The sequence below is a fragment of the Helianthus annuus genome, chromosome 7 (genome assembly GCF_002127325.2).
Source record: "Helianthus annuus cultivar XRQ/B chromosome 7, HanXRQr2.0-SUNRISE, whole genome shotgun sequence".
Classification (NCBI taxonomy): Eukaryota; Viridiplantae; Streptophyta; class Magnoliopsida; order Asterales; family Asteraceae; genus Helianthus; species Helianthus annuus.
This window is the reverse complement of record NC_035439.2, coordinates 34,700,849-34,726,117: the sequence shown is the minus strand read 5'-3', so window position 1 is coordinate 34,726,117 and position 25,269 is coordinate 34,700,849. Positions and strand designations below refer to the sequence as shown.

General features: G+C 34.9%; 3 protein-coding genes across 3 annotated transcripts; 1 reads left to right on the top strand and 2 right to left on the bottom strand.

Annotated features, from left to right (window-relative positions):
- Window positions 1-1,102: 1,102 nt before the first annotated feature.
- Window positions 1,103-4,782, top strand: LOC110915274 (cytoplasmic 60S subunit biogenesis factor REI1 homolog 1). The gene is made up of 5 exons (XM_022159941.2): window positions 1,103-1,337; window positions 2,698-3,282; window positions 3,392-3,561; window positions 4,100-4,315; window positions 4,430-4,782. The coding sequence occupies exons 1-5, from the start codon at window positions 1,233-1,235 to the stop codon at window positions 4,587-4,589; spliced, it is 1,236 nt and encodes a 411-aa protein (XP_022015633.1). The 5' UTR covers window positions 1,103-1,232; the 3' UTR covers window positions 4,590-4,782.
- A 3,330-nt stretch (window positions 4,783-8,112) lies between these two features.
- Window positions 8,113-14,196, bottom strand: LOC110916342. Its single transcript, XM_022161088.2, has 2 exons — window positions 13,957-14,196; window positions 8,113-8,741 (listed from the first exon to the last, which is right to left on the bottom strand). The coding sequence occupies exons 1-2, from the start codon at window positions 14,122-14,124 to the stop codon at window positions 8,220-8,222; spliced, it is 690 nt and encodes a 229-aa protein (XP_022016780.1). The 5' UTR covers window positions 14,125-14,196; the 3' UTR covers window positions 8,113-8,219.
- Window positions 14,197-19,252: 5,056 nt separating this feature from the next.
- Window positions 19,253-21,594, bottom strand: LOC110919489 (protein FAR1-RELATED SEQUENCE 5-like). The gene is made up of 6 exons (XM_022163757.1): window positions 21,353-21,594; window positions 20,884-21,142; window positions 20,692-20,796; window positions 20,228-20,530; window positions 19,488-19,879; window positions 19,253-19,373 (listed from the first exon to the last, which is right to left on the bottom strand). The coding sequence occupies exons 1-6, from the start codon at window positions 21,592-21,594 to the stop codon at window positions 19,253-19,255; spliced, it is 1,422 nt and encodes a 473-aa protein (XP_022019449.1).
- Between the last annotated feature and the right edge of the window lie 3,675 nt (window positions 21,595-25,269).

The following is a 25,269-nucleotide window of genomic DNA, read 5'->3' as shown; positions in this document are numbered from 1 at the left end:
ACACTCTCTCTCTCTCTCTCTCTAACACCCATCTGTCTCTCTCTTCTCTCTCTTTCTCTCTCGAACACCACCGTTCACCAGAAACTTAACAGATCTGGAAATGGAACTACACCTCTGGCGATCAAAAACTTAACAGATCTGGAAACGCTAAGGTTAGCGTATAACGAGTGACGAAGGTCGCCCACGGTGGCAGACGATGGTGGTAGATGGCGGTTGTGTTCCGAGTTAGCTGGTTTGGGCAGGAATAAGTACTGAAGATGACAAGTAGCGGTGGTGAAGATGTCTCACATGTGACTGAGATCGCTTACGATGGCGGGACAACAATGTTAGACGACAGTGATGGTCAGAATTAGGTGGTTTGGGCCAGATTTACGAGAGAGAACAATGGAGGTGAATAAGTAGCAGAATGAGAATAATTTAGGGTTTTTAATAATTTAGACTTTTATAGGTCAGGTTTTAATAATTTAGTTTTATTAATTTTAATTGATAATCAGTTATAATAAAACGTAAATGACGAAATTACCCCTGTGCAAAAGGACAAAACTTAAGGGTTTAATTAGGAGAATCTGGCCTGATTTCACTTTTGGACTAAAATGGCAACAAAAATGAAACCACATGGACCCAAATACAAAAACTTTGAAATTTGGACTAAAGTGGCAAAACTGGTCAAATCTCAGGGACCAAAATGACAGTTTACTCTTTAATTTAACATAGTAATAAAAAAATATCTAATGAGTTTTCTTGTTTTTCCAAATAATGAGTTTTCCTGTTTTTCCAATAATTTAACGTAGTAATAAAAAAAGAGTTAATTACTGTTTTCGTCCATGTGATTTGTCAAAAATCACTATTTCAGTCCATTAGTTTAAAAATTGCGATTTTAGTCCCTGTGGTTTCACTTTCGTAACCATTTCAGTCCCTGTACTTAACAGAATAATGGATTGAAATGGTTACGAATGTAAAACCACAGGGACTAAAATGATTACGAAAGTAAAACCACAAGGACTGAAATCGTAAATTTTAAACTAATACACTGATTTTTGACCAATGACAATGACGAAAATATCAATTAACTCTAAAAAAATATCTAATGAGTTGTCTTGTTTTTCCAAATTTTGAGCCGAAACCCTAAATCAAATATCCGCCGACTGGTACAAGCCAACTTTAAACACCGTTCTTCTCCACCTCTCTCTCTCTCTCTCTCTCTCTCTCTCTCTCTCTCTCTCTATAGAAAGATGACCGGGCTGACCTGCAACGCGTGCAACAAAGAATTCGAAGATGAAAACGATCAGAAGCTTCATTACAAGTCTGAATGGCACCGTTACAATCTCAAACGCAAGGTATCAATTTCACTCATACATGTTATAATACTTCTCCTGTATCATCCAACTCCACAATCACTGCCGTTTTAATTTCAAAAGTTGAAATGATCGTGAATGTTAGAGAATTCGTTGATTGAATTATTATTATTATTATTTTTTTTAGGATAATTCGTGTTTGAACTTATTATTTTCTTTATAAATTATAATTTAGGCATATAATTTTTATGTTTTATTGTGGAAATCGTAGAATCTGTTTCACTGAAGATTATAAAATACAGGAAGAGACGTATCTGATGTTTAATTAATTCAATTCAATTTGAGCTCATGTTTATTAATTAAATATACATAAACTAAACTATGCTTTTTTATTGTCTTTGTGTTCTCTTCTATACGCTTTTTTGTATATGTAAAAAAGTTATATGGTAGAGGTTGTAATGAACTGTTTTTGAGAGGTTGTATGCTTGGTTTTAAAAAGCGTGTTTGAGGCACGAGGAGGCGATCTGGAAAGCGTTTCAGGGTCTTGAAGTGGCGCCTCATGCACATCTTGGTTAACTTAAAATAGGACATTAAAACAAGTAAACAACCAAATAGATAGATGAAGGGATTATGAATGATTTACGAATTTACTCGATAAAAAGGCTTATATGTAGTTGAGATGAGACAGATGCAGCCTTTTGTTGTACATAAAGCTTTTTTGATTGTACCTAGAGCAACACCTCGCGTATGTGAAGGTTGGTTTAAAAAAGCAGGAAGCGCACAAAAGCGATGAGGTCTAAAACCGATTTTTAAAAAGCGAAGCGCAAAAGCGGTGAGCTTTTCGTACGCAAAGCGCAAAGTGATTATATAATTTATTTTATATATCCCATAAGTGTTTAGTATCTAATACCTATGATTTAGCTATAATTAAGTTTTATATATGTTTTAAAATGAAAAAAACATAAATGTACAGCATAAAAAGCCTGTTGTACAACACTCAGGAGCATAGAAACACCCCATGTACAAAAAGCGTGCACCTCAGCTGCGCCTTAGGTCGATTTTCACCCTAAAAAGCGTGCCTCAGCTGCGCTTCTTGTACATCGTGCGCCTTATGTCACACAAGGTGATGGGGTTTGCGCCTAGATGCGCTTTGCGCTTAAGCGCACTTAAGGCGCGCTTTTTAAAACCAAGATGCTACTTGTTATCTTTTTGTTACCATAACCTTTTTTTCATGATCTTGAGTTTTTGATGCAACAGTGCATTATAGAACCTAGTAGAAATCTGAAGAAAGCCTCATTGATTTTAATTATTTTTTTCCTACATTTATAGCTTAATTGATGCAATTTTGCAACCTTGTGGAATCACACATAATGCATTAGAACTAAACATTGAACTAAATCAGATTGCAGGGGTTCCGGGAGTAACAGAAGCTCTTTTCTTAGCCAGACAATCTACAATCGCTGAAGAGAAGAGTAAACTGAATGGCCCACCTATGCTGTACACTTGTCGCCTATGTGGCAAAGGGTACAGAAGTGCCAAAGCACACGCTCAACATTTAAAATCTCGAACTCACACGATGCGAGCTTCCCAGATTGGTCAAGAAGATGAAAACAGTGCAGTAATAAAGCCACTTCCACCCCGCACCATGAAGAAGTCCCCTCAAGGAAAGGAGGAAATCGATGAGGAAAGTGACGAAAGTGATGAATGGGTGGAGGTTACTGAGAACGATGACGTGGTCGGTGACATGGCGTCGTCGTCTACCCATATGGAAGTGAATGAATCTCTTGCTGATGCTGATGATGATACCGATGAGGATATGGATGAGGATGAAGATGAGCTGGATCCAACATCGTGCTTTATGTGTGATAAAGAGCATAAAACTATTGAAAGCTGTATGGTTCATATGCACAAGCATCATGGCTTCTTTATACCCGACATTGAGTATCTGAAAGACCCCACTGGCTTTCTTACATATCTTGGACTTAAGGTAAAATACATGATACTTTCTTCTCGGTAATTACTACCGCAGGGTCAAAGATGTGTTGTATTTTGATGATTCAGTCTCACTTGTCTGTGGTGTTGTCATCTTTCTACAGGTTAAGCGTGATTTTATATGCTTATACTGCAACAGTAACTGCCAACCATTCAATAGTTTGGAAGCAGTTAGGAAGCACATGGTCGCAAAAAGTCATTGCAAAGTCCACTATGGTGATGATGATGAAGAAGAAGAAGCTGAACTAGAAGAGTTTTATGATTACAGTAGCAGGTTTACCATTTATCTTAATAAATTTGTTTCTTTCGATATAATTCAAGTCATCTGGTTCCTTTTTACTTACACTTGGTAAATGTAATAATACAAAGAGTAAATTACAAAAGGCGTCCTTTATATATGTCACTATTGCAAACTGTCCTTTATCTTCAATAATTACAGAAAACGTACTTGATGTTTGCAAACCCTTGCAAGTTATGTCCTTTAACCCCAACTCAGTTAATTTTTTGTGGTTAAATCTGACCAAATGGACCACACATGAGGGTATTTTGGTCATTTTACCCTTATGTGGGGTCCATTTGGTCAGATTTAACCACGAAAATTAACTGAGTTAGGGCTAAAGGACATAACTTGCAAGAGTTTGCAAACATCGAGTACGTTTTCTGTAATTATTGGAGACAAAGGACACAGTTTGCAATAAGTGACATGCATAAATGACGATTTTTGTAATTTACTCTAATACAAATTGCACAAAACAAAAATGTTTGAAAATTGACTCTTATGATTAAGCTAATATTCTTTTTTTTTTCCTTAGTTATGTGGATGCAAATGGGAACCAGCTAGTTTCAGCAGGCGGATCAAGTGAGGGTATAGAACTCGGAAGTGGTGGGTCTGAGCTCATTATAACTACAGTAACTGATGATACAATATCAACCAAAGCAATTGGTTCTCGAGAATATTTACGTTATTATCGTCAAAAACCACGTCCATCTTCAAATGGAGTTCCCATGACTGCTGTATTGGCTGCCAGGTAAGCATAACATTATTTTTCAACAAATTTAGAATAAAGGGCAAAAACATTAAAAAACTTACTTATTTATCTTAGAAGTTGTTTTTAACCACGGAAAATATGTACAAATATCAGGTATAGGAGCATGGGATTGTCAACAGTGCAGTCGAAAGAGAACATGGTGAGGATGAAGGTGATGAAACAAATGAATAGATCAGGGGTAGATCATATGCGTTCTAAGATGGGCATGAAAAGCAACGTCATCCGCAACCTTCCAAAGAACGTTACGCATTAGTTTCCTATATCCATCATCTGCAGACTGTAGGTACTTACCATACATTGGTCTTTATTGTGGAATCACTCCATCTGCTATAATACTACTGTATACACATTGGTCAACTGTTTTACCTTTTTTTTAATGTTTTGCACCGTTCAGAATGTTCTTTGATTTGATATTTTCATGTTTCAGAAGTATGTTGGTTTTTTCGTGTGTTTGTCTGAGTACTTTTGCGCCTTAACAATGAGTTGTGGGCTTGTGGCAAAAGCCATATGTCATGTTTCTTGCTAGTGTCTTAGGTTCTAGACTGACCTCTAGATAATGACTAAATGTGTTTGTTTGAGTTTATTTAGCTAGGTCGCGAGAAATGTATTGAAATTTATAAAACCTTGTAAATTGTTTAAATTTTAATTTATCGTCTCAACACGTTATTTTAAAAAGAACACCTTGTAAATTGTTTAAATTTTAATTTATCGTCCCAACAGGGCCATTTTGCCAGTTTAGTCCAAAGATTTGAAATGTTGCCATTTTAGTCCACTGGGTTAACTCCATCCATTTAATCTGTTAGCTAGAAGGGCAATTCAGTCATTTTATATGGTCGAATTGCCCTTCTAGTTAACATAATTACATATAAAATGACCGAAACGCCCTTCTAGTTGACATAAAAAATGAATGGAGTTAACCCAGTGGACTAAAATGGGAACGTTTGAAACTATTTAGACTAAAATGGCAACGTTTCAAACCTTTGGACTAAACTGGCAAAATGACCCAAACCACATGACTAAAATATATGTTAACTCTTTAAAAAAAATCGGAAAAATTACACGTTTTGTCCTTTATCTTTATACCCTTTTACAGGCGGTGTCATTTTCAACGAATTTTGACAGGTTTTGCCCTTTATAGGGAATTTTGTTACACGCTTTGTCCTTTAACCCTAACCCAGTTAGATTTTTTTGTTAAATCTGGTTACAAAGGGGTATTTTAGTCTTTTTACCCCTTTATTTAATATATTATTTAAAAAATAAAACAAAACAAAACATTTTTAAAATTATTATATATAAAGTCTCTTTCTATCTCTTTACACACTCTCTCTCTCTATCACACATCTTCCCATCCTACCACCCCTTCTCACCACCATTAACCACCGACCATCGCCACAACCATCAACACACCACCACCAAAAAGAGGGGTGAACCGAAGCGGATCTGAACCGTACAGAGTGAAATCAGAGCTCGTGGAGTTAATCAAGCTCTCCATCCACTCATCAGGTATCAAACTCGCCTACAGATCCAGACGCCGCTACAAAATCTGCAAACCTAAACCCTGGCTGGTGGTGGTGATGACTCTCTGAACTCGGAAACTGAAATCCAGCCGCCTCTTCACTTCCGGCAACATCCACCGCTCCTCCGTCAAACAGATCGGAAACTTGGAAAAAAGGGGGGGGGGAATTGAAACGGCGGCGGTGTGTTGTTACATCAGTGGGGGATAGTGACGGAGAGTGAGTATAATGGAGCAAAGGAAAGCAAAAGGAGAAGGTGAACATGCTAGTGACGGAGAAGGATTTGATGGCAAGATGTGCAATTATGATGGTATCTGCACATGCTAGTAAGCAAATCTACACCAGGCCACTAATACTTGAGAGTTGCTAGTTATTTCTAGACAATGTTATGACATGCTATTTTCATTTTATGATTTTGATTTTGGTTCATGGCAAGATTAAGTATCTTTTATCAACTTGCATTTTTGTCAGCTTAAGAAACCTGTATTTTGAGACTGAATTGTGTGTTTCTGTTTATTTTAATCATCCTTATATTATTTATCATCAGCTATATGCAGAAGAGGTTCTGGGTAATTGGGGGTGGGGGGGGGGGGGGGGGAGTAAAGAATTAAAAAAAGGACGATTGAGGGTTTCGGTGGTGGGGCCTTTATACATACATACATAAATATATGTATATATTTATACATATTTACAAAAATTGTCCTTTATATGTATAAAGACTAAACTACCCTCATATGACTTGCACATGACTAGATTTAACAAAAAAATTTAACTGGGTTAGGGTTAAAGGACAAAGCGTGTAACAAAATTCCCTATAAAGGGCAAAACCTGTCAAAATTCGTTGAAAAGGACACCGCCTGTAAAAGGGTATAAAGATAAAGGACAAAACGTGTAATTTTTCCAAAAAAATCAGATGCTAGTGTTCTCAAAATATATTCAGCGTCTGTTAGGAGTTAGGACTTGGGCCTAGTCCTGGTTGAGAGCTGAATTCGACAACTGACCCGTATTGAAATTGGTTTGAACCGATACCAAAACAAACCGGTTCCAACCCGATTGAACCTGTAGGTTTGTAACCGGTATGTATTCCTCTAATATGAACCGGTTTGAACCCGAACCGACAAAAGCTGCTCCAAAGTCCAAATCGGTCAAAACCCGAACCGGTTTTGACTTTTTGTTGTCCGGCTGAAACCGGTTTAGGGCTCCAAACCGATTTATGCACCTCTAGGTTCAGAGTAACCTGATTTTGGGAAAGAGTTGGGCTATTGATTAACCTGATTTTAGATTGGATAACGTTTACTAATACACGGAGTGGATTTGGGCCAACGTTAGGCGGCAGCCCAGTATTTGATCCCAGGAAGTTATAAAGTTTCAGAGTTTGTGGGCTGGGCTTGAAGATTCAAACTCGCTTTAGATCAAACCTGGGTTGGGCTTGTTTGTGGGTTCCAGTTCGTAATTATCTCTAGAGTTAAATGTCATTTTAGTCCCTATGGTTTGAGTCATTTTGCCAGTTTAGTCCAAAGGTTTCATTTTTCGCCTGTAGGTCCAAAAAGGTTTCAACATTGCCATTTTAGTCCACTGGGTTAACTTCATCAATTTTTTTTTGTTAACGAGAAGAGCAATTCTAGTTAACAGAATTACATATAAAATGACCGAATTGTCCTTCTCGTTAACAACAAAAATGGATGAAGTTAACCCAGTAGACTAAAATGGCAACGGTGAAACATTTTTGGACCCACAGGTGAAAAATAAAACCTTTGCACTAAATTCACAAAATGGCTCAAAATCATAAAGACTAAAATGACATTTAACTCTCATCTTTATTTGGTTTTTGAAACTTATTCGGGTCTATCCAATAAAAATATCAATATCTTTTTTAGTTATAATTCACCTTTTTCTGAGTGGCTAGTGCATTATAGGTGAGAAAAATGAAGATAAATGTCTTTGTTTAATGTGGGTTAACCTTGTCTTTTGCAAGAAGTGCTGAACTTTATTTGATTACAAACTTTTGTATGTACAAGCAGTATTTTGAAACCCGTAGTCGAATAATTCCGAAACTCGTGACCAAGAATGAGTCAGTGTGCAATGACTTGACCCTTTCTTAAAGATAGTTGGGACAAAGGAAGCTCAAAATCGACCCGACTTTTGCATGTCTTTGATACACGAAATACAACATGATAGGGTTAGTGAAAAGGTAATCACATTATTGGTGTGGTGGATGAATGATTGTGAATAAATGGAAAGATACTTTAAAATCTAAATCAGTTGCCAAACACTTCACATGTTGCATTATTATGTGAGAAAATAGTATTAATAGTGTCCCTTATATCTTGTAGAACATGTGTAAAACAACACAAGCTTACATTTTACTATTACACCCCAGTTGCTATATCACCCATCTTCTCCCCCTTCATGTTTCCAAAGACAAAATCAAGATTATAAAGCACAGGCACCATGGTGACCGTACACAAAAACACAAGCACGGGACCGAAAATCCAAAGCATGAGCGGAAGAGCAGAGTAGAAAATCCGGTTCCCCACTGCGTTAAGCGTGAATCCTTTCTCTAAAAGCTCCGAAACATACTCACATGTCAACCTTGATTCCGGTGGGCAGTTGATCAAGAAGTTAACTTGGTTAATGAACCTGATTGATAGCGAGTGGCACATGAAAGACGCGAGGAGTACGAGCAACATGGTCACATATTTCAATGCTACCATAAATTCTCCATGAGCCCCATAAAGGGCATCGTTGATTGGTTTCTTTACACTGTAAGTGCTGCTAATGACAGCGGCTAGACCCGAGCATAGAAGTATCGATGTCGTGGCCATCAAGGTTGCTCCCATAATTGTGTTTCGAAGTGTTTGAACGGCTAAGATGTTTTTCTTATCGTTGTCCTGTTTATATTGTACAATGTAAGAGTTAGTTGTGTGATCACCACATTATTGTAGTAGAAATATTACCGGTTTAAGTTGTTCAAATATAATATTAATAATACTTGTATTTGGTTTTTAATTATAACTGGATTTTCTTTACATCGTGCGTTGCCGCGAAACGGAGCAAATGATAACGTAAATCAAACGTTATTTGAAAATGTAGCATGTTGTTTAGAAAGCCTAACCGTTAGAATCCGTTCAGATGATATCATCGTACCATATTACGATACCAAATAAATACATTTTTTTTGGAATATAAATTTGTTTTTAATAAAACTTATACAGATCGAGGGTATAATTAAACAAACCTACGTACTTAAGCTTAAAAAAATAACGAACATAAGTTATTAAAGAAATATCAAACTAATTCGGAAAGAAAAGATGAATTAAAAAAAAGAGAAAAGAATTATTAAAACAAAAATAAATGATAAAGGTAATATGGTTTTAGAAAAGGAAACAATGAAAATACGTTAAAAGCTAAAAGTAAATATAATAATAAAAGGAAAAACTGAAAATATGCTAAAAGTTAAAAGTAATTATATAAAATAATATATTGAAATAATAAAATATCAAAAAGCTACATATTATTTTAAAATTAAAATTACTATTCATGGTACTTCGTAAACAATATATATAAAGTCCTTAAAGGCTATTATTATAAGTCCTATTCTGAATACTAAATTATTACTATTTTTTATTGTTGAGTAAATTATGATTTTAGCCCCTGTGGTTATATCACTTTTACCCTATTAGCCCAAAATAAGATTTTTTAACATCTGTGCCCCTATAGTCTCTATAACTAACTATTTTGGCCCTGAGTCTAACTCAACCCCTTACCCTTGTTAATTATTTGTCACATGCAAGGATATTTGAAATTTCTCCTCCCCCTTTACTGACTTTATAAACAAAACCCTAGCCGTTACTTTATCACTTCATCTTCTTCACCATTCCTTCTCAAACCCTAATTTCACACATGGTGTGATCTACAGATATCATTTCCCCCAAATAAGATGAAACATATCGATATTCTTTTGCTTGTACTTGTTGACTGTATTGCTCTGTTTCTTTCAAATAGGGTTTGGCGCAACCCATGATCTCCAACTTCTCCCCAATATTCAACAGTCCTTACATCTGGGATCGAACTTAGATCATCTGATCTTCCGATTACTTGTACTTGTTGATTGTACTGCTCTGTTTCTTCTGTTATCTTTTCTTTTTTACCAGATACAGTGAAAGTGTTATTATATCGGTACTGCTCCGATTGCTTATGCTTGTTGACTGTACTGCTTCTGATGCTTGTGCTTGTTGACTGTACTGCAATGTTTCTTCTGTTATCCTTTCTTGTTTCTAAACACCCCTCTTTCTTCAACATTGTGAGTTACAACAGCAATCATTATAAATAAGTTGAAGAGTGGATTAGGGTTTGAAATGAAGAAGAAAAGGAAAAGGTTTATCAGCAGCATATACCGGCTAACCGCTACTCGATATCCTCATCCGACATACTGGCACCAGTAATGACAAGAGATTGAAGCAGTTGGTATTTTAGGCTTTGCTACAGGTTATGGAAGGTTGCATTCGAATGTGTCAATCAGATCTGCTTCCTTCGGTTGGTAAATCTAATGGTTGCTGATGAAGAACTTCCATAGGTGGTGGTGACGAGGTGGTGTGTGGTGGAGGTGGGTGGTGGCAACAAGGTGTTATGGTGGTGTTTATTTGCAGCGGTGGTCATGGATTTTGGGGAGATGAAGATGATACGATAGTTGTGGATTTTGGGGAGATGAAGATGATACGGTAGTTGTGGATTTTGGGGAGTCTGATGAAGATGACGATTGAGATGTTATATGATTTAATAGGTGTCAGTAAAGAGGGAGGAGAAATTACAATTATACTCATCCTATGCCTTGCATGTGACAAATAATTAAACATGATAAGGGATTGAGTTAGACTTAGAGGCCAAAATAGTTAGTTATATAGACCATGGGGGCACAAATATAAAAAAAAAAAAATCCTATTTTAAGCTAATATAATAAAAGTGATATAACCTCAAGGGTCAAAATCATAATTTACTCTTTATTGTTTGTAGTTTTGTTGTAAAATGATAAAATAAGAGACCGATTACAACTAGATGGAATAAAGATGTGGTTATCTTTTCTTATATTAGGAATCCCACGAGAAACTGTTTCCTTCATGGGGAGAAGAAATTCCTTCCTACTAAGATTTGCACTAACAAATTTTCTGCCTACTCTATAACCGAATACACACACGGACATACCATACATATATCTCATGTATCTCTAAGGAGATATATGAGTGGTAAATGGTGCACAACTAAAACTAAGTTTAAATACTTCGAGTACATATTAGTGGTACTTATATTATAAAATCTAAAACTTGTGGTTCACTGTATATATATTTATGGTTCAGAAATAAACCTAATCTTATATATAAGAGGGTTGGGGAATACTAAAAAATTGAAGAATCGGAGAACACTCATAAAAATTCAACTTAAAATGTTAAAAATCAATTTAAAAAAAAAAAAAAATTCAGCGCTTTTTCTTATAAATACATGTAGAAACATTTTTAATAAAAAAACTAAAAATATAAAAAATGTTTAAAAACAGTTAAAAAAGGCTAAAATATTTTGTTTCAAAAATGATTTTTTTATTGGAATAGTTTCTACCCATTTTTATAAGGAAAAATGTTGAAAACATTTTTAAAAATTGATTTCTAACATGTTAAGTTATTTTGTAAGATATTTTTATTTAACTGTTTTAAACATTTTTTTTATATTTTTAATTTTTGATTTTTTTATTATAAAGGCTTCTACATGTATTTATAAGGAAAAGCGCCAAATATTTTTTTAAAAATTGATTTTAAACATGTTAAGTTGAATTTTTAAGAGTGTTCCCCGTTTTCTCACTTTTTTAGTGTTCCCTAATAAACCTCACACTATATATATATATATATATATATATAGGGGATGGTTCAAATGAAAACCACTTTTATTGTGAAAACTCGAAAACTAACTAAAAAAAGCCTAAAAAACACACAAAAATTTTTTTTTTCAATTTTTTTTATAAAAATCGCTAGTTTTTATATATAAAAAAAAACTTTTTTTCAAAAAAAAAAGAAAAAAAAAATTTTGTGTAGTGCACATGTGTAATAATACACATGTGTAGTACACATACATATGTGCAGTATTACACATGCGCACTACACAAAATTTTTTTTTTTTTTTTGAAATTTTTTTTATATTAAAAAACTTGCGAAATTTTGATTGCAAAAAAAAAAAATTAAAAATTTTTTTTTGTATGTTTTTTTGGCTTTTTTTAATTAGTTTTCGAGTTTTCACAATAACTAGTGGTTTTCATTTGAACCTTCCCCTATATATATATATATATATTGTAAGTATTTGGAAAAACCTATAGTTAATATAATTAATGAGAAAATCTAGGAAACTTTAACCTTTTAACAGTTTTGCTTTTGAAAAAATAACACATGTAATATACATATTTTTAAGAGTTTTGAGCCAAAAAAAAAAAAAAAACAAAAAAGGCGCTTAGAGAATATTTAAAAAAATAAACAAGTTTTGCGCAACGCGACTCTAACATACGTTGCACATGACAGCTACATATGTTACACAAAAACTTGTTTATTTATTTATTTTAATTTGGTTGGCACTTTTTCGATTTTTTTACTCAAAACCCTTAAAAACATGTATATTACATGTGTAAATTTTTCAAAAATAATAATAATAATAATAATAATAATAATAATAATAATAATAATAATAAAATTTGGGTGTTAGTTTTCTAAGTTTTCTCAATAACTAAGGGTTTCCAATATAACCTTGCCCTATATAAATATATATAATATAAGAGAGGATTCAAGCAAAAACTCTTTTTTATTTTGAGAACTCGAAAACTCCCAAAAAAACCTAAAAAAACACATTATTTAGGAGAGAACTTGAAAACTAGTATGAACACTGACAAAATAAACACAAAACAAAAAAATAAATAAATAAATAAAAAACAAACAATGAACCTCCCACCCCCATCACCCAAAAAGCTAACCCCCCTCCCCGAAAAAAGAAACATAAACCCCCACCCTCACCCCGAAAAACCTAAACCCCCCACCCTCCAAAAATCTAAACCCCACTCACACCACCCCCACCCAAACTAAATCCTAATAACTAAAATCCAAAATTAAATGCTAAAAATTAGAGTAAAGTACATCAATGGTCCCTGGGTTTACCAAAATTTTGAATTTGGTCCCTAGCTTTCTAAAAGTATAAGGATGGTCCTATGGTTTGTACTTTGTAACAGATTTAGTCCCTAGCCAACAAATATAAAGGTTTTAGCATGTCAAGTTAGGGATTAAATGTGTTACAAAATGCAAACCACATGGATCATCCTTGTACTTTGAAAAAAGTTGGGGAATAAATATATTACAAAGTGCAAACTATAAGGGCCGTCAGTGTACTTTTGGAAAATTAGGGATCGAATCCAAAATTTTGATAAAGCACAGGAACCATCCATGTACTTCACTCCTAAAAATTATTATTATTATTATTATTATTATTATTATTATTATTATTATATAATTTATTTTCCATTAAAATTGTGACTTTTCATTAATAAAAAAATTTCAAAAAAATAAATACTAATAAAAAGTCGCAAGTTTAATAGAAAAAAATAATGTTTTTTATGTGTGTTTTTAAACTTTTTTTTAGATAGTTTTGTTTGTGTTCACACTATATCTTGGGTTCTCTACCTAAATGTTAGTTTCTAACGGATTCTCACTCCCTAAGATATTTTATATCAAAACTAAGATAATAAGATAAATGAGTTTTAGGTTATAATATTTTAAATGTCCTTATTTGCATTTGTATTTTTGATTGCAGGTTTATGATTTAGAGGATTAATATTAAATATAAAATAAAGTAAAAAAACTCGGGTTAAACAAGTTGTATTTATATCAACCCATATAACATGTCATGCTTTGGTTCATGTATATGGCATGATTTTCTGAATCATGTCAAATTTTCGGGTTCATACCAGATTCTATACACAAAACCAAGAAACGCGTTCCATTTAACACACTTGTGCAAATACCATTTAGTTTTCTTGATTTTGATAGTTATATAAAATAAAAATAGAAGAATTTAGGCGTGTACCTCCATAATGGTGGATACCCACAATCGGCGTCCATGGTTGTTAGTGCCAATTATGGTAGACAGTGGTTGAGTCCGAACCTTCTGCCATAACCAAAGGTGATAGCCGATGGTAATCATAAACGATAATGGCACCAATAGTACATCAAGATAACACTTCCTCCATTCCATTATTGTATATACTCTCAAAACCACTCGAATTTCTTCTCTCCTCTTCGATCTAATGTCATAAAATAAATTATAAGTAAACATATATATAATAGTAATGAGTCTATGAACAAAGACGGTGTTCAACGCAAGGTTCAACATCATATAAAGCAAAATTTAAAGGCAAAAAAGAGACCATGATACAAAAAACACTATGCCTTATCATGCAACAAGAGTTTTGTTGCCTTCTCAAGCTTTTTAGACTTTATTTTACTAAATCATTACGTGTGCATTATCTTTACCATTATTTTTATATATATGTAATAAAGTGGTACTTATAATCTTGTATCGAGTTTATGTATTTGATAAATTATTTGAATATATTGAATTATTGCAAGTTACTTTAGTTGTATTCATACAAGTAACGTATTGGAGAATTGCAAATTAGCCTTAGAATATATTGCTTGAGAAAAATGATGAAGAAATGTCACATGTTTAGGGTAGTAGGGTTGTTACCATTCCTTTCTTTTTAAGGAAAAACGATGTATATATGGAGGTTCCTGTCAAAAATAGAACAACCACGTGAAGCGTACATATACAAAGATGCGATGACACTTTTATAAATTCAAGGAAAACAAAATAGTATAATCTAACACTTTCGTTCTCCAATTCACATATCATGCTTAGTTATTTTTCAACAATTCTTTTAACTAATAATGCTAAAAAACACTTTAGATACAATAGGGAACACAAATCACATTATAAGAACGAGAACATAATCACATGTATCATGTAGATGTAACAGGGGTAGATTTATTCTAGATAAAAAAACAAGGAAAAAATACATTAGTTAAAAGTTAGTGTGTAATTTAGGGATGACTGTCTGTGTTGGGTTCCGGTTGGCTATTTTAATCAACGCTACCTCCTTATAAAATATTTTATTTAAATATTTATGTTTCCTAAAACACAATTAATTATTTATTTTTTACTTATAAAAATTGTTTTACGAGTCAATCAAACCTGACCTAACCCACACAAGAAAGGACTTGTTTCTAACCTAATTAGTTTAGAGTTTAGACCATTACCCAACCCGGCCACCGCGCCTATCTTGCCACTTCTACTAGAGTCGGATAGATTGTTTCAACTTCATAATCAATGCTACTAAAAGATATGATGATCATATATGTACATCATGGAAAAGTTAACTATTGAGGTCAAACTAATTACATTCTACTATTGGTTTACAAGAAGTATATAAATTAACCTTTTCATCTCAGGCTCTCTTAACTTTGTCATGGATATAAGGTGGCTATGTTGACACCTTTCTTTCGTTTTTAAGAGGTTTAAGTTTTTTTTTTTTTTTATAGCAACCATCCAAGAGTCATCCAAGAGTCCAACATAAATGTATAGAGATTCCGATTTCAATCACGTAATAAGAATTCAATTTAATTTACTATTGTTTTTTAAACTAGAGAAAAATGGTGATGGGTCAACCTGAACCATGTGCAAAAGGGTCATGGTTAAGAAAGATCGCTAATTTAGTCGGCTTAAAGTCAAATGTCATGGTTGGAAAGAAATATTTTTAGTTATTTAAATTAACCGACAAAGATTTTTCGTCTATTCACTTATTATTAGTATTGTATAAAGATTTAAACACACCTTTTGTGTTTAATACTTTAACTATTTATTCAACTAGAATTTTACCCGTGTCGACAACATCTCGTTTGTAACTTCATTACATGTGATACGATAATTGTATAAATATTTAAACACACCTTTTGTGTTTAATACTTCAACTATTTATTCAACTAGAATTTTACCCGTGTCGACAACATCTCGTTTGTAACTTCATTACATGTATAATGACATTAACGTGTTGTATCCAGGTGTGGCGTGACACATTTTTTACTTTGTTACACACATTACGTTAATGATTAACATGGTTAGACATAGATAAAAAAAAGAGTATAATGTCTCGTACATTGGTGTAAAGTCGCAAAAGTAATTTAAACAAAAAATATTGAAGTGTTGGAGAAGATGAGGTGTAAAGTTATCAAGTAGAAATAAATCAAGGGTCAAATTTGTTAAACAACAAAAGTTAGAAATTAATGTGTCATTTACCTAAAAGTTGGGATTGAATGTGTAAAGTGTGTAAATTTGAGGGTAAAAAATGAAATTTTGAGACCATGGTCCAGTCTATGGTCTTTAAGGTATATATAAGAACATTGTCTTTAAGATTATATATAACTAGTAGTAGAACTCGTGTGCAAACACGGGTGGTTTTTAGAAACCATGCATACCACATAATAATAATAATCGTATACATTATATCAAAACCATAGCCATTATCATCAGTGGCGGAGCTTAACCAAAAGTTTCGAGTGGGCGTAAAGTGATGGAACTCAAATTTTTTTGCCTAACGTTATGTTTCGGGTCGGGTTGGCTATTCGATTCAAGTCGGGTCAAATAATAATAGTTCCAAATAAAACAGAGTGTATATTTATTAAACTACCAATCATTTATATACAAAGTTTATAAATAGAGTTAAATGTCATTTTAGTCCCTGTGGTTTGAGTTATTTTGCCAGTTTAGTCCAAAGGTTTCACTTTTAGCCTGTGGGTCCAAAAAAGTTTCACCGTTGCCATTTTAGTCCACTGGGTTAACTTCGTCCATTTTTTCTGTTAACGAGAAGGCCAATTCGGTCATTTTATATGTAATTTTGTTCACTGAGTTGGCCTTCTCATTAACAGAAAAAATGGATGAAATTAACCCAGTGGACTAAAATGGCAACGGTGAAACCTTTTTGGACCCACAGGTGGAAAAAGGAAACCTTTGGACTAAACTGGCAAAATGGCCCAAACCACAGGGACTAAAATGACATTTAACTCTTATAAATATTTAGGATATACAATTTAGAAAAAATAATCGGGGGGACAATCCTATATAATTTTAAAATTTTCAGACGAAAAATCGGAACTTATACACTTTTAATCGAAACATTGGGGTGGGCGGGTGCACCCGGACACCCAGAATACTTCGCCCATGATTATCACCGCTTTTTGAAACACTTCTCATTTGTTCGTGTACCCATAACGTCCAGCTATCAACATGGCCCTAAGTCCTACCAAATAATAATAATCGTATACATTATATCAAAGGATTGGTAAAAGTCCCATCACAGAAAACAAATAATTATTCACTCTATATAATGTTGTTTTCGTCCGACCACAAACACAAGGAGAACAAATCAATATTTGAACTACCAAATGAAATCTATAACATACATAGTATCAGTAGCCTCGTGTCTAAAGGCTTGGTAAAATAGCAGTTGTCCTTTATAGAACAGAAAGGAGAAAAATTGCTACACCAACAATACTTTTGATATTTTCTTCATATACAAAACCAATGACCATATAGCAGCCTCGTGAGAAAACCGCCCATCGTTTCATATCCAACTCCAAGCAGCCTCGTGAGGTTATTGAAGGTGTACCTGATGCATATATATATATATGCCGGTTAACGTACAATACCACTTATCCTACATTACGTACGCGATATTCTCAGCCGTAGGATCTTCAATCCATCAAATCAATTTAAATCATTAAATTAATCAAATTAATGTATTCTAATATTGAAAAAAAGGTTAAAATCGTCATTACGATATCTTAATCTCTATAACCGACGGAGATTTGAATCTTAATTTCAAAATCGTATTCGAAAATCCAACCATTAATCAAAATTCAATCCATAAATCAAATACAACAACGTAAGATTCTTATTCCACAACCTCCTTCTGCGATTTCATATATGTTGATTTTGGAAGTTCAGAACTGAAAAAAATCGATAGACAGTCTCTCGAAGAAGATGATGCAGAATCAAAATTATAAATATGCGAAATACATATTGAACGTGCAAAAAACCATTGCAGACAAAAAGAAAGGTTTTATTTTTAAAGTGTGCGTAATCATGTTTAGAAACATGCGATTTAAAAAAAAGGTAATAATGTTTAAGATTACTTATAGTGTGCGAATTCTTGTTTTATACACATGCGATTTAAAAAAAAAATTAATAATGTTTGAGATTTCTTATAGTATGCGAATTCTCTTTTTACAGACATGCGATTTAGAAAGTGATGTTATCTGTGGTTTCTTAAAGTGTGCGAATTCGTTTCCGAATCATATGCGATTTTGGAACAAATGCTGCTGATGATTTTATGTAACTTTGTCCTAAAATGCAAAAACAAAAAATAATGAATTGATTGCTAAAATAAATAAAAATTAACTATTTTATATAAAAAATGAATTTATTACCGATGTGACTGTAATGTGACTTGTAATGATCAATTTTACCATAAATACTACTGAACTTACCACCCTATCTACATAATAAATTTACTATTTTAATATAAAATACCCAGGGACAACTACCTTCCATATTAAGACACTGAACACAAAAACACACAAAACACACCCACAAAAATGTCATCTGAAGATTCAGAACAAATAAAAAACATTGCAATAAAGGAACTATTGTCAACTCGCACGTTGACAGAAATAAGAATCGATGTCACCTCTTCTCATTTGATTCTTGATGTGCAGGGGAAGATTCTTAAACAAATCAAGAAAAGCAAGAGATGTGGGAGAGACTACTTGAAGAACCACCATCAAGCTTCAGAGACGCAGCTTTGGATCACATAAAGGAACAGTCTCGAGCTGATGACTTAGCCTTCTCTTTCCTGAAAGATGCTCTAAACACTGTGAAAGAGAAGATGGAGTTCAGCTCGGCTGAACGTGACAAAATCTTTGCTTCAAGTAACTAGATTTCTATTTAATCGTTTTATGGTTTTAGCTGTGTAAGACAATAACAACTACTTTATATTTATGTTTTGGGTACAAGTTTTGAAAACATCTTATGCTTCATTATAATATAAATCGCATGAATGATTTAGACATCTTTGTCACAAAAAAATAAGATAACTCAAAATCGCATGTACTAAAATGAAAAACAAAGTGAAATCGCGTGTTAAACTACTTATATACTGATGCATATGAAATCGCATGTTTACATACTAAATCGCATGATTGTATGATATAAACTGATGAATATAAAATCACATGTTTCTCGTATAAAATCACATATACAGTTAACAAATTTAATCTTCCTCGTCTGAAACCTCCTCCCACTCACCTTCTTCACTGCCATCATCACTACCACCACTGTGATCTTCAAACTCATCTTCATCTTCATCGTCTTCGACCTCGTTGGCTTTATGCCTAGGATCTTTTTCAATCTAGACTCCCTTCATCTTCTTTTGTTGTTTGCCTTTCAGTATTTCGCACGTCCGAATATCATGACCTTTTTCGTTGCATACACTACATGTCCTTGACCTTTTTCCTTTGCGGCTAATCATTTGTTCCTTCTTCGATTTAATCCTTTTATGCGAGCCACGTCCTTTGTTTCTTATACCAGCCGGCACACGGACAATAGGAGGTGCATTAGTTACTGGTTGTTGGTAACCAATGAGCTTTGAAAACCGGTCAAACTTTGGATCAAGCAGCTTGGTTATACGACTCTGATCAACTTTTTCTTTAATTTGCTTCATTTCATCCCTGACTAAAACAAGTTGATCAAGGCCGGATATCAAATTGCTAACTAAATACTCCCCTGTGTGGATGATTTCACGAGCAATCTGTTTAGCCTTGTGTTGCTCATCCTTATCATCCACCTTTACATCGAACGTCGCATTTAATTCATTCGGGACCACATCCTTTGTCCATCTCTTCATAACATATTTGTTTGGTATTTCTTTAACACCAAACATCTTGAAAAGAAAATAGATGTGTTTACTTAGTAGCCCATATTGCTCAAAACGTAAACAGCTACACTGTGCAGTTACATCATTTTCAAGATTCTTGAACCACACCTAAGAAAAGCAAAAAATAAAAAATAAATAAAAATTAATTTCGCATGTGTAGATGAACAATTTCGCATGTCTAAAAATCATTTTATTGAATTAATTTAAAATCGCATGCGTTCATCAAAAATCGCATATGCAAAATCATGTTATGTATGAAATTCGCATGCGGGTTTTCAAAATCGCATGTTTCAAATATATATGCTATATTACCTTTAACAACCCATCTCCCTGAGCTTTAAAGTCTTTCAACGGTATCCTTATCTGTGGACCCTCGATTTTGGTGTCCATCGGCAGACATTCAGTAATAGTTCCATATATCTCTGTTTGCTGATCAAAGAATATAGACCTGGTGTATATCTTAGCATCATCTTTTTCCAAAGTAGTTTTGCTCCAATCATCAGGCTCAGTATATCTTGAAATATGATCATTCTTTTTGTGATTGAACCTTTGGACATCCATTGCTTCGTCAAAATGATTCATAAACTCTACAATAGTGAGTTGTGAATTTGCCACCTGGCAAAAAAAAAAAAATGATTCTCGCTCTTTGATCTCGAAGTTGTTCGCATGAGTCCAGACATGAGCTTATGCCGGTAAAAAGCCGGAATCCACATGTATCTCATCAAAAACATATCATCAGTCCATTTATGTTGTGTGAGACCGTACTCAATCATCACCAACTTCCACTGTCTCTCAAATTCTTCAGGCTCAATGGAATCAGTCCATACAATATCACACATCCTCCTTTTAAAATCATCATTATTGCACAACCCGTGTCCAACCTATATCGATAAATGCTTTTTGTATCAGCATATAACAAATCTATATTATAAAAAAACGCTAACGAAAGACAATATAGCATACTATACCTTATCTGCCACTTTTTTCATTATGTGCCACATGCACAATCTGTGTCTGCTGGTAGAAAAAACCTCCTCAATAGCCTGTTTCATCGCAGGGTCTTGGTCCGTTACTATAACCTTTGGCTTCCGTCCAAACGACTTTACGAATGAATTGAGAAGCCATTTATAAGAGTCAATGCTCTCCGATGCCAACAACCCAACTCCAAGGGTTACATTTCGAAAGTGGTTGTCAATCCCAGTGAACGGAACAAACACCATCTTGTACCTGAAATTCCATAATATTAAATATTTAGTACACATGCGAAGTACAAATTATAACATGTGAAATAGACATAGTATAACATGTGAAAAATACAGTATAACATGCGATATATTCAACACCTAATATTCAATGTATATTAGCACGCGATATTGAAAGTTTAGGAAATCTTATAACATGCGAAAAAAATTAAAAACCATTTTATGTAACACTTACTTGTTTGTCTTGAAAGTTGCATCGAACGATATCACAACCCCGAACTCCATAAAGTTACGCTTGCATAACCCATCGGCCCAGAATAAACCAGTTAACCGTTTATCGTCGTCAACAGAATATTCAAACGAAAAATCAACTAAATACTGTTTTTTGTCGGTCAACCTATTGATCACCATGTCAGCGTCATATTCTCCTATATAGCTGTTAATTCGAGTCCTAAAGTTTTTGCAATCATCGACCATGGCACCAACTGTAACACCTGCGTCCCTAGACTTTTGGCTATTGTCAATTTTACTCCCTAAACTATGCGATACCAACACTTTTGATACTTGTGATGCTTAAAACTGATTCTTGATTCTTAATACTATGATGCTTGATTATTGATTCTAGAAACTTGATTCTTGATATTTAACACTGTGAGACTTGATTCTTGAGGCTTGATTCTTGATACTTGATACTTGGAAACTAGATTCTTGATACTTGATACTTTGGTGCTTGACTCTTGAGACTCGTGAAACTTGAGACTTGGTTGAATGAGAGACCGGAGACTTGTCACTGGCGGAAACTATGAAACTTGGAAACTTTTGTGTTAATGATATAATCTAATTTTGTGATACTAACTCGCAAAACGAAACATAGACGGGAAACGCGGAAAAGATGGGATTGACCGAATGGCAATCCGATCGGAGGGCCATTCGATCGAAGTGCCATTCGATCCGTGCCACACCGCCTTATCTCCTCTCACACATTATAAATAGGACCTGTTATATCATTTCTCACTGATGTGACAGCCTCCTTCGACCAGACGTAGGCACTCCCTCTTTTCTTCCATTTCTCGGCGATTTTGGTACGTTTTACGCTAGATTCTTGTACATCTTTGATCACTACACTATTCTCTACGAGATTCTCCTTTGAAATCTCACTTTTCACTATGAAATCTCTGAGATTTAAGCTCTTGAGAGTGATGTCATCATGGCGGTTTGTACAAACTGTTGAGTGATGTCATTCCTTTCAAGATCTAGCTCAGATCTAAGAAATTTCAGGTGCTTTTACAACGAATCTTGACGAATCTAGACTTTTTCATGCTAAAATTTATGTTTTCTTCATCTCTTCTTAGACTTTTAATGGTGGGATCCGGACCTAAACGGACTGTAGACTTGATGGTTAGTCTGGAGTCGGCTTAGAGATGGATCATCGCCGAAGAAGATGGCCGGAGTACGGATTCCGACATGAACACCATCAAGAACAGGCACCTGATCGGACAGGGTGATTCCCATCCGATCAGACCGGCTGAACATTGATGTGTTTACCGTTGTCTCAAGACATACCGTGTCACACCCCAACCGATGGCGGAATCATCGGGGCATGGCACTGAGCGAAACAGATTGTCCAGAAGTTTCCACAACAATTATCATTACTATTCAATTTATATAATACGTCCCATACCGTACCTCAAATAGCAAACAAATTATTACAGATAAAATCCAGGAAAATATTCTGTTCCGACAACTCAGATTTAAATATAAATATTGTTTATCTATGTCTAGAGACTCATGCTGCAAGATCTACAGACAACTATGCTCTAGACTTTTATTCTAGCCTCGCCTTCCTAGCAGATAAGCATCTTAAACACCTGTCACATATGTTAAAATAAAGTCAATACATAAAATGTAAAGGTGAGCATACAAGTTTGATATAGCATATAGAGTTCAAAATAGTTTACGCATAACCAGCACGTACACAGAGGAAAACGAAGCATGTTAATTATCGACATGGATCTATCGATACCAATGACTGCGGGTTGACTGCCTTAGGCAGTTCGCTATACATGATTACCACCGTAATCCATGCAAGTAATTGTCCTTAACAACCCCCATGTGAATGGGTGCTGAGTCCAAACTATAGTACTATTGTCGTTAAGGCAGGTAGACAGCATTCCACGTGTAAACATAACAACAAGCATTCATTTAGTCACGTAATATATGCGGTAACGGTTAGCGTTAAAGTAATTGCGTAGTGTGTTCGATTGTGATTTGGAATAAGTAACGTATGTAAAACCCAAAAGTGTTAAAGCAAAAAGGGTTCGAGTATACTCACAGCGGTTGATGGATTGAAGGGAGCGCTTGAGAGTAGGGTTAGCCTGAATAGTTCGATAGCATAATGATAAGCAACGCGTAAGACGGAAACAAGTGTTGGAGGGTCGGACAGCTGATCGATCGGACGTTAGTCCGACCGGACTGCTTGACCGTTTGGTTAACAGCCCGTTCGGAAAGCTGTCCGGTCGGTCGGTAGGCCGATCGGATGGCTGTTCGAGTGGATTGTTTCTTCCTTTGGGTAAGATGTGTTTGTGTATGATGGTTTGGCCTTTTGAGGTTTTTGGTGTAGTTTTTGAAAACATTGAAGTATCTTTACCTTTCAGGTCGATCGATCGAACGGTCGTTCGATCGGCCGGCTACCCGATCGGTTAGGTACTTCAGCAACAAGTTCTTAGCAGGGTGTCACCTGATCGGACGGCTGTTCGATTGGGTGGCACTTCAAACGCGTTGAACATTTTGAAAATCGATTAAGTGTTGAAGCATAGTATCTCATGATCCGAAGAGTAATCCAATCAGACGGTAGTCCGATCGAACAACAGTTCATTCCATACTCCACTTCATTGAATTGTTCAAGTGTGGGGCCATGTGCTAGCCGATCGGCTGGCTGGTCGATCGGCTGACTGTCCGATCGGCTGGCTGTCCGTTCGGACAGCAGTCCGATCGGTCAGCATCCTGACCTGGTCGGCCTGTTCGTCTAAGGATTTGTTTATCGTTATATCGAGGTATTTTGATAATGAGTTGAACCATAGAACCCTCGTTCTTACTTGTTTCTCCTGATCGGACAGGAATCACCCAAGTCCGGCCGGTGAACTGTTCGGAACAGAGTTTAACGTTTAACCCCAAATCGGTCAATCTCGTGGATAGAATCTGAATCTTGAACCGCACAACTACTAGGATTATTAGTAAGTCGGCACAAGCTTCGTTTCTATCGGTTTGAAGGCATTGAGTGTAAAAAGAGTTGAAAGAAAGTTAGAAAACCTTCTTTCAATCCTTTTCACCGTGTATATGTTTAGATCTATTTCAGATCTTTGTTTGTTTATGTGGAAATTGGCTAGATCCAAGTTATTCTTGGTGGATTGAGGCCAAAACATGAAGTTCTTCAAGAACACCATGATGACATCATCCTAGAACACTTGAATCTTGATGATTTCACGGTTAAAAGTTAAGATTTGAAAGATAGAGAGGTGTAGGAGTCCGTGTAGATCAAGAAAGTACAAGGTTTAGGATGAAATCTTACTGGAATCGAGAGAAATCTGAGAAAAAGGATGAGAGCACGAGTTGGGCGGTCAGAGGTTTCCAAAAGTGGTAAGGATGACAATGACAGGGGTATTTATAGGCTGCCAAAAGAGGAAAGGGCTGGCCGATCAGCCAGGCAGCTCGATCTGACAGCAGGCTGGCTGTTCGATCGGCTGGTAGCCTGATCGTTCAACTGCCTGTTTTGAGCGTTCGTTGCGACGATTCTTGATATTTTGATTTTGATCAAGGACGATGCGAGTACGATAGAGTTTCCTATTTAAATTACTTTTAATCCCAACTACTATATCTAACATGCAAGCATCTATATCTTGCACTGTCTCTTCTCCACCAATTATGATAGTTCGATTTCGATTGAGTCGATTGAGTTTCGAGCTTCGATTCGATTGATCACTACATATAACATAAAGTAAACATGCACAAATAACACATAAGGTACACGCACACGTATAATAACACCAAAGTTGCATAATTCGAGTTTCGAGTTCGATGATGATTTGATTAGCTTGATTATTGATCAATTGACTTTATCGCATTGTTACTTCCTATTATTTACAGACGTAAAGC